This window comes from Glossina fuscipes, unplaced genomic scaffold (genome assembly GCF_014805625.2).
Source record: "Glossina fuscipes isolate IAEA_lab_2018 unplaced genomic scaffold, Yale_Gfus_2 0, whole genome shotgun sequence".
Classification (NCBI taxonomy): Eukaryota; Metazoa; Arthropoda; class Insecta; order Diptera; family Glossinidae; genus Glossina; species Glossina fuscipes.
In genome coordinates, this window is record NW_023998414.1 from 38,758,161 (window position 1) to 38,768,739 (window position 10,579).

Consider the following 10,579-nt stretch of genomic DNA (forward strand, 5'->3'; position numbering starts at 1 on the left):
AAAGAAAAAAGAAAAACAAAAGACGCTTAATAAAGGTGGCGTAAAAGAAAATTAACATTCATTTGGCATAAAATTAAAAAGATAATGAAAGCAAAGGAATAAAAAACAAATAATGAAAAGCAAAAAACAAAAAAAAAAAAAATTCACACAAAAAAGAAAATTCTATAAGATACCGCTTAGGGGCAGCAATGAAAAGCAAAGGTAAGTATTAGCTAATACTACGAATAGGCTTTCCATTCTTGGTCGTATCTCGAGTAATGTTCAGTGTTCAGTGTTCAGTGTTCAGTCGATATAACCTTACTCGATTACTCACATACTCCACTAGGCTGAGGTCATTATCCTATCACTTTCCCATTGTTGACGTCCCTCTAATCGTGTTCCAAGTATAGGGGATTCACAAGAAACTGAGTAAAAAAGTTATATTCTGGGGGACGAATACTGCATATCCATCACTATGCTTTTTACATTCCATTGTCAAAGGATTTTTATTTGAAATCTATATCGTTGGTATTGTTAAGAAAAAATTAATCCACCAAATTTCTGTGTCTATCATATTCATTTTAGAATTAAACCATTTTTATGCAGATAATATGTCTTCATTTGAGTTCATGTACAAAATAGTTTTCAACATTCTGCCTTGTTTGCCTTATGATGAAAATAAGCATAAAACCTCAGAAAAGTGAAAAAAATAAAGTTTAATCTCTCGTAACGTTGTGCGGGCATAAATGATTTTTTCAATTTCCGCACGTAAAGAGTGAATGTGGAGCCTTCTAACTTTAATATTTTCCGTGTGTACCGTTTATGCTCCGCTGCGGTCTTCTGCTCCGACCAATTTGACCCATTCTCAATACCAATCTACGTGCAAAATCGTCCAATGTTTCTGCAAAATTTGAAGACAATATCTTCATTCTTGCGATCAGGCGAGTGCGAATAATAAACATCACTCAGGCATACAGATGGACAGACATGACTTAATCAATTCCGAATATAACGCTGATCAAGAATTTATATGCTTTATAGGGTCTGGGAAGTGTCTTTTTTCGGGTTTTACATACACAATGAAAGAAAATGAAATGACGAGCATACTTCCACTTCGTTCATGTATGTGTAACTAAAATGTTACACATACATGTAATTTACACCTATGCTTCCAAGAGCGTATAGCAGATGACTGAGTCTCTTTTAAATGTTTTTAGTTTTTTTCTACTTTTTTGATTTATTCATAAAATCGCTAACACACGTACTTAAAAGTTCCTTATATAAGGATGATCCGCATTATCTAATCATAGAGGTAATATGATATCCAAAAGTAGATCTATAATTGAAATACTATACAATATAAAAAATCACTTACGCCCCCCCCCAAAAATTTCCGACATTTTCTAAAACGATGCACGCTTGCAACGAAATTATGGAGGAAATCAATAACGTTTCAGTTCGCATGAACCGAAACCATTCACATAAAAGGCTGTATTGCAAGCATGCAAAGATCATCGTTACTTCAATTTGTCCTAACCTCAAAGAGAATGGTTAGTATTTCTGCGATATAAAAATCTCGTATGCATAAAATTTTGTATAAAATTACATAATTATATTAAATTCATAAAAAATATATCACATATCATTTGAATATTTCTCAAATTGCTTAGCAATTTGATATAAAGCTTCTTAGATTTAACCAAGAATGCTAAAAATATCTTTCTTCGGGCTAAGACCCGATTCTCAAATTTTTCTCTGTAGAGCCAGATGAAAACATCGACGGTCTACTAAATTTAGATTTAGGAGGACGATACGTTGGTAATTCAATATAAATCGGTTGATATTCCGGATCGTCATCTTTCAAATATGGCAATACAGTTGACACTGCGCTCGTATAATAAGTAATTTTATTGGATGAGTCTCCAGCAGGCTCTGATTCCTTACGATGTTGAAGAAATTTCGTATCTCTTTCTCTCGTCAGTTTGAAAATGTTTTTTTGTTCCGCCGTTGCAACGGTTAATGCACTTTCCGATTTTTTCATTCTTTTATCAGCGGACATATCGGAACTATTCTTTTTAAATGTCTGCTCTTCGAAACGTGGTATATACCTGGCCTTTCTATTATTCGATTTTAGATAATCTTCATCGTCATTTTTATTGAAATTAAATCCAAATAATTTTGGCGCCTGCACTGATATCAGTGGTAAAAGTTTCTCTTTAGCATAGCGTTCAGCTTTTTCTAAAAGTTCACCTAATCGTAGTGGAAATAATTGTACAGTTATGGTGCCAGCAACTGCGTTAGTTGATTCGGATTTTTTTTGATTTACCATAGCAATCATTTGATTAAGTCCCGCATTTGATGGTTCACTAGCAGTAGCCGTGACCTTTTTAATTTTAGGTGTTGTAGCTTTTAGCAGCGGTTCCATTATTTCTTCGGTTATCGGATAATCTTGCATGTTACGCCCTCGATTAACAGCCAAGCGTTTCTCATTTAATACCGGTTCAAATATCTCCTCCTGCTCTAATGATAGACTCCGACTTGTTTCTGTCTCCTTATCCAATGAATTGCCCTCTATAATCGGTTGCCACTGTAGATCACCGCCAGATGATAATTCAAAACTTCGATTTTCTTTCAATTTCAAATGTATTTGTGGTAAGTGAACAGATTCTTGAACGGAAGAGTCTGAAATGTTTGTCGACTCCTTACTCGTCGAAATACCGTACTCATCCTGATTATCCAATTTACAATTGCCCGGTTGCAAAACCATACGCATTGGTGAGTTAGAAATTAAACTAATCGAAGGCCGGCACAGTGAGTGACTGCGACCGAAAGTGTCAGTTAACACTACTTTATCTATATCCCAATGATGTAAACCCTTCGACAGCCAGCCGCTATATTGTTTGTAATTTAAAGTCAGAACGGTAGGAAACCCCAAGGCCGGATGAGGTACAATAATTTTCGAGATAATTTCAGCAGCGAAAAATTCAGAATCATCTTTCCTACGCAAATGAAAAAACAAAAAGTTCAATAACTCATATATCTCTGTAAAAGATGAAATGAACAACAACAAAAACGTACTCTGTTATTTTAAATGTTTCATTTAATCCAACATCTCCTTCGAGTGTAGCTTCCAGACGTCCTATAGTACGTAGTGGCAAATAACTGAATGAGTTGTAGATTTGTAATAGAAACTGATGGGCGCAAAATGGTTCTTCATCTCGTGTAACTAAATACAATTGTCCTCGACCCGGTGAACGATCAGCATAATAACCCATGTTACCGCAACGTGGCACACCATCGTCTACATCCCTATCGTCATCATCATTATGAGGGCACGAAAAACATAAACCCTTTAAAAAGTCATCATAGGTAGCGCAAGGGAAAGCTGGGAACATGCAACGTGGTGCGACAGAATCTATAAAAAATTTATAAGCTCTACGATGATTGCACAGTGAACGACCCTCCTCTTGATTGGTCTGCTGCCCAGCTATTAACGCAAACAATCAAATAATATTAAGGTCATCGAAAGATATTTTCAATTAAAAGATTAACTTACGCCATATGAAATCGGTGACCGCACCCACAAACAAATTAGAGCAACCGGTTTGCGCTCGACCACCATTTGGATAGAAATCTACATGACCCATGGCCTGCCAAGAACCCAAACCGCCACGTATTAAATTTTCGCCATTCGAATGTATAACGTCGACAAACTCTGCATCAGCGCCGTCTAAACGTACACTGGGATGTTGTGCCTCGAAAAGAGGGCCAGCTGGATCTAAGCCCGTTATTCGAGCTAAGCCAGATAATTCGCTACCAGCAAACCCTGATACATGAGCACCCAAACTAAAACCTATAATATGAGTGCGTGATAATTTTAATCCTTTATGCTCTTTCAGATTATTGATTAACATAGCTAACTGCTTGCCCACTAAGCGAGTGTTTGTAGCTGCCCGAACGTAATTTGGCAAATTAGCGCCATTCTCCCAATCCACGCAAATAACAATGCAATCTTCCTAAAGAAGCGAAAGAACATGTATTACATTACAAATCAAAAAAATAAATAAATAAATAAATAAATAAATAAATAAATAAAAATAAATAAATAATTAATTAAGTAAATTTTACTTTCCAAATTTCTACTTACCACCGCCATTAAGGCCGTTTTCATCTCATAAACCCATTCATGCGAACAAGCCGAACCGAAGCCATGAACAATGACACGAACAGACATTTCATCAAAGCCAACGATATCATCCAAAGACATAGAAACCTTCTTTAAAACGTCTAAGGTTGAAAGAGGAGTTGTTGATAAATTTGGAGCTTCAGTACTTTGAAGTTCGTCATGGATTGTGCTTCTTTTCCGATTAGAAGTTTTAAGTGTTCGAAAGGTCGCGGTCATGTTAAGAAATGGTAATTCCATTAAAGGCCTATCAGATCTATTTTTCGTTGAATAAAAATAGAATTTTGTATCGATTTCTTCCGGCGGTGACGGTAACATATCCAAGTACTCGAATTCCTTGGTAGTTTCAAAACAGCCCAACTCCTCGTAACAAATACTTTTTGCCGCCCGTTTATATCTATTTCACGTTAAGGGACGCAAAGCCAGCCATTAAAATTATTATAAAAATAAGGGACAAGTATTTCAAGTATACCTTGAACGTTTTTGTTTAATTTGTGAGTTTTCATATTCCTGCATCGATTCTCTTACAGCATTTACTATATCTCCAATATTGTCTGATTGATAAATCGTATTTTGATGCAATAGTTTACCAATAGTTTTATGACTCTCTGAAAATATGAAGAAATATTTATAATAGTTTATAAAATTCAAAAGAGACAGTAAAGATATTTCCTACTTATGATCCAAGATATATAAAATTTGTGCGATTGTATGTATCATATAGAAGAACTTAAAATAGACTCATCTTTTAGTACATTGAACGATTTTGAAATAATTTTTGAATCGATCTAAAGTTGCCGTTTTTGTCTGTCCGTCAGTCCGCTTGATGTTTACCCATCTAAACTTATTTTCAACCGTAAGATATTTTGATGAAATTTGATAAACTGGCGGGTTTTAGCTCAACGAAGAACTCTATTAAAAATGAATAGCATCGGACGACTTTCTGACTTTCTCTTATAACTTATTATATAAGAAAAAATTGCAATTTCTAAAATTTGAGCAATGAGAAAATTGTTTGACCGCCATCTCATTTAGCCGCACCTATAAAAACTAAATCTTCATATAGTAAAAAGGTGTGACTTTCAATATTTCGAAATCATATGTGGTCCACAATACTAATTTGACGTAGGAATTAATCCTATGGAATTTGGGTCACACAATTCTACGGTTTGAATTTAACACTATATAAGGATTCTCATAAATAGAACAAAGATGCAATTTTTAATATTTTCTGATGGCACTCTTTCTATAATAAATTGCGCTAAATAATAAGTAGTTTTGGTATTAAAATTGAATAATGTGTTTTTAGGGATCCTGCCTCAAACAAGCGTCTGTATGAAAGTTTAGCATTTATACAGCAAAGAGGTCGAATTTTTTTTTTAAATTTTATGATGAAAATTAATTTATAATAGGAAATAATTGCATCGTATGAATGAGCTTAGATCATTTATTAAATTTCACCCACCCCCACGTAAGAATGATCATAAGAAGAATGAATGCCTTTATATGAAAATGGAGTAACTTTTGCATTTAATCAAGAATTATATTAGGCGAATTGGTGTAGATCGGACTTAACCAACTATAGCGTTTTCATTTATTATCATATGATTATATGCTTTTCGTAGAAACGATTCTATGGGAGAAGATTTAAAGAATTGCCACATTCGATCTAAATTTTTTACATTCGGAATTTAAATTGCCAGAATACTATTTTTAAGCAGATATAATGAATTTTTTGTTAGATATTAAAGGAGAAATATAGGAAGTTATCGAAAAAGTGATACGAATCAATTAATTTTCAATAGGGTTTGTCCTTTCCTGTCGCCTGCATTATCTTCAAAATATGTGAACAACAACGCACATCGGTTAAACATAAGATTACATGGACAGACTTTAGAGAGATAGACGGGCGAACACACAGATAAATTTACTTTAATGATTCGATATCAACAGGGTATAATAAAAAATTGGTCTATCTTAAAAATTCCATCATCATTTTATCATAAGCGTACATGTAGTCAAAACAAGGCTCAATCAGTAACCGGAACTATGTAAAAAATTAACCCATGGACAATATAAATAAATTGAAACAAGTCGATAGTATGTCTCGTATCGTTATCAAGGCGAATAAAACTATCCTACTATTATTTACTCTAATGTGCGTATGAATGTTTGCTCAATATTAAATAATTATTAAGTAATAATTTCGATACATGTACACACCAAACCTACCGGTGCAGTACTATCTTACATATTAATTAAGTTTTTAAACCGCTTTCGTCCATACATTTTGGTATATGTTATATTAAATACATGTATATAGATATATATATATATATATATATATATTACCATATAAGTGTTATCTTTTACTGCGAGTAGTTTTGCATATGTTAAAACATACAAACTTACTAGCTTACTAGCTGCTATGTAAGCAACTTTCTATTTCATTTTGCAAGCGATATGATGACAATTATGAGATAGAGTTTCTTTAGATTCCTCCTAATTGAAACGTAAGAAGCAAAAAAAAAGCATATCTAACTAAATAAATTTTATCACCAAACTTCACCTCTATTAAGCAAACTTAACGTAAAAAATATATGAAAAAAATGTCGTTGCCATATAAGGGCTGAGCTTTGTGATAAGTGCCCTTATACGAGATAGTGTCCGAAAAATAGATCTACATGGTTCAAACTAAGCATAGTTAACTTTTACATAAAGTTATTATTTATTATCGATTCATGTTTATCACAAAACATTAATAAATTAACCCATTGCTTATATAAAAGCTTAATTTTCATGAGAATATTTATACAGGGCCTGGGATACAATAAATAGACCTTTATGATACAAACTAGCGATTCTAATTGCGAAGCAAGAAAAATTAGACGATGTTGTCACATCAAGGGCTAGCTTTTATGGGAACGATTAAACAAGAAGATATTTAAAACATTTACCACTTCCCTGTTCCAATATTTCGTATCGCGATATCCATTTTTAATAGGGTTCTTTTTACTTGAACAAAACTCATCATTGTACCAAATTTCTTGAAAATGTCCCATGTATTGCGATTTGGAGATTCAATGGAAAAACACATGGACCGACAATCAGACAAACTTGAATTGATTTAAAAAAATGCTTCTGATTAAGTCCTTCAGAGTATTACATATACCCGCATAACAATTAATATAACCTGGGTCATCAGTGATGAAGGTTGTAAGAATACGTAAAAGGCAAAATGCGTCCGTGGAAACGCTACGATGCTTAAAATTAAATATCGACAAACAAGATGTTTTATTCGACTTTGTTCACGAGTTCTACACAGATCGTTAAATGCGTGCGTGTCAACGCATTTGAATCCTATTACTGTATAGGCCTTCTAAATTGTCCGCATGAAATATTTACGTTGACCTTCAAATCAATATTTCGTTACAGATGGATCACATTCGCTTCTCAAATCATATTTTGAATGAATTTCAGAAATTATTACATATTACATATATATAATAAATATTAAAATACGAACTAATATCTATTACGAAATGCAAACCATGCATGCTTCCATAGCGTCTTGGCTATGCACCAAGTCTGAGCTTTTTATCTGAACTTTTCCAAAATTGAACATTCGAACAAAAGATGACAAGAAAGAGGAAGTGGACAAACACGCGTATAATATTCTTCATATATTAAATAAAAGGACTAATTTATTGTAGCTTATTGCTGTTCTCGCTGATGGGTGGAAAGTTTCCTTTCTAATTACAACCTCTTAAGCTCGTAAAAATTATATTTATAATCCACATTCATATAAAATTCGGAAACGCTTTACGCTACGCACGTCTGTCTACGAAACGCATCCACTATTTATTTATTACTGGAAATCTTAAAATAAAAAAGTATATTTTTAATCGGTAGGCAGGGTCAGATGAAGTTTAAAGAATTCTCTTCATATATTCGAGAAGTACTTATAAATTAGGTAAATTGTACACAAATATCTATCTACACTCGAGAGCAAAGAAATCGCACACTTTCTACATTTTCGCTTTAAATCTGAATGTTTGTTAGATTAAATTTCGATTGCAAGAATGAGTTAAATTAAACCTAAGTACATATTGTTAGCTTTTGAAAAACACACAATGCTTACTCTTGACCTCGAAACTCCATTCTTTCTTAATTGTGGTTCGAGGCTGTCCGAGAGTCGTGGATGCCGCCGTTCTGGCTTGTAGTCATTTTTTCAGCTCGCCCCATAGATGCTCAATGAGATTATGATCCGAGCTGATCTGGGATCGAGCAGACCGTGCCATAACCGCCACATCAACCTTCTCGAAGTTCTGGCGCACTACTGTATGTCACACGATATGTCATACATGAAAATGAAATTTTCGCCGATAAATCCCGGAAAAGGCACTAAGTATTGTTCCAGTATTTCTTCGCTATAGCGTCGGGAAATCAATCCGCTCGGTTGACAGTCTGTATTGGGCTCTTTGATTCGGTTTTCGTTTTCCAGCGACATACCTCCAGAAACCATGCAGGAACTCCACCGCCATATGAGACACGTTCAGCGATGCAGCGTTATGCAAAACGTTCACTGCGTCTCCGGTAGATTTTTCTCCGACCATCATTATTATGACGACACATGTTACATGCGCCAAGTAACAATTCTACCTTCCAATGATCTATTGTCCGATTTACATATTCTCAAGCTTACAACCGACGTGCTTGTCGATGGGCTGGAATCATTTTCAGCCAAGTTTCTAAACTATGCTCTGTCAGGTCTCGTTTGGCTGACTTCCACCATTCTAACTTCGTGGGGCTGCTGCCCGATTTAAAGTGCATTTAATCGTAGGGATTTCGTAGTGATTGATGTTGTGAAAAGTAGAAGGTCATCATGTTGAGTTGCAACATGTTTTCGGGCACTTCTTTGTCATCGAGTATAGCCATTGGCTGGTGTACATATCGTAGTGCCGTGCCGTTTGGCATTGACTCCGCCAGCTTCAATTAGTGTAACCACTTGAGACGCCGCTTCCGGTGTGGTTATCCATTTGCACCTGCTGAAAATCGTGAAATTCAGCGCTAGCTATAAACTAGCGATTTTCAGTATTTCTATTGTTTTATTGCTAACTGTAATGATCTTGAAGATTAAGGGTAAGCAGTGTGCACTTTAGTTTAAATTAATTTATGTTTGTTTGCAAATCAAAATTTAATATAATAAATATTTGGATTTGAAGTATAGAATGTGAAAGATCGTAGGATTTCTTGGCTCTCGACGGTAATATTTAAAAATTCTGAGTGAAAATTATCATCGTCGAGGACGAGATTCGCCCGCGACAATAAACTGCGAAACTCTATACAATAATTTTCAATTCATTGCCCATTGTTCGCTTGCCTGTATATAGAATTTTAATTCGTTTTCTTTCTATTTTTTTTTCGAAATTTTTTTTAAAGAATTTTTCAAAATTTACTTTTTAATCGAAAATAAAGAAAGTTTCTTATAAGGGAGATAAATATTAAATGAATGAAATAAATCAATGCTTTCTATATAAGATATATATATATATATATATATATTTCTAATGTCACTATAAAAGATAAAGAAAGAAAGAAAGTACCCACGCACACAAGCATACGTATGAATTTTATTTGAATTATTTCAAAAGCATAAAAGCATTAACCTACATTAACGATTCCAAGTATTTAATTACTTACCGCAAAATTGTGAAACCAATGTTAAAAGCGGCAGCATCGTAAATAACCGCAATAATAATTTGATATCAGCATTCATTTTGCCTTTTATTTATTTATTTATTTATTTATTTATTTTTATATATATCTATAATTAAATCACTAATTGAAGTACGTATGCGTTTATGTTAAATATCGAATAAAGTAAAGAAAATCTTCTTTTCTTAATCTCAATATTGAATGCAAATTGTATTTTTATTGATGTTTATTGAAAGAGAATAAAAAAATGATAACAAGATAAACGAAATCATTAAATTAACCGTTTCATTTTCACATGTATTTTAATATGCGAAGTAGAAAAAAAGCCAAGCGAGAAACAAAACAATTCATTGTTTTACATATTTTAGTTTTATAGAAATAATGCTTTTTATGCAAATCATAAACGCTGTAATAGTAATAATAATAACAATAACAATAATAATAATAATTCACTTTTACTTATTATACGCCGCCATTGAAAAGAAAAATCATTTGAACCGTTTATCTTATGCGCGTAAACTGCTAAGATTTGTTTTGTTTATTTTGTTTATAACTTTTTTCGGAAATAATTTATGAAATAAAAAAATTTTCATAAATTCAAGAAAAAAAAAAATATGCAAAATTTTTTATAAATCATTTAATGGCCAAAGTTTGTTGCAGTCGCTTATTTATTTATTAACTTTTTTTTTTTTTTTTTTT

General features: G+C 33.3%; 1 protein-coding gene across 2 annotated transcripts in view; it reads right to left on the bottom strand.

The window, feature by feature from the left end:
• Positions 1–1,693: 1,693 nt before the first annotated feature.
• The window catches only part of LOC119636002, an 18,124-nt gene continuing 9,238 nt past the window's right edge, over positions 1,694–10,579 (bottom strand). The window contains exons 2-7 of one of the 2 annotated variants that reach the window (XM_038031073.1): positions 9,866–9,989; positions 4,635–4,770; positions 4,127–4,559; positions 3,536–3,995; positions 3,058–3,466; positions 1,694–2,978 (exon numbers count right to left, since the gene is read on the bottom strand). In XM_038031073.1, coding sequence (XP_037887001.1) covers positions 1,709–2,978; positions 3,058–3,466; positions 3,536–3,995; positions 4,127–4,559; positions 4,635–4,770; positions 9,866–9,941 — 2,784 coding nt within the window. In that variant the 5' untranslated portion in view covers positions 9,942–9,989 and the 3' untranslated portion in view covers positions 1,694–1,708. The remainder of the gene's footprint in view (positions 2,979–3,057; positions 3,467–3,535; positions 3,996–4,126; positions 4,560–4,634; positions 4,771–9,865; positions 9,990–10,579) is intronic. The other variant, XM_038031080.1, reaches the window with a different exon arrangement.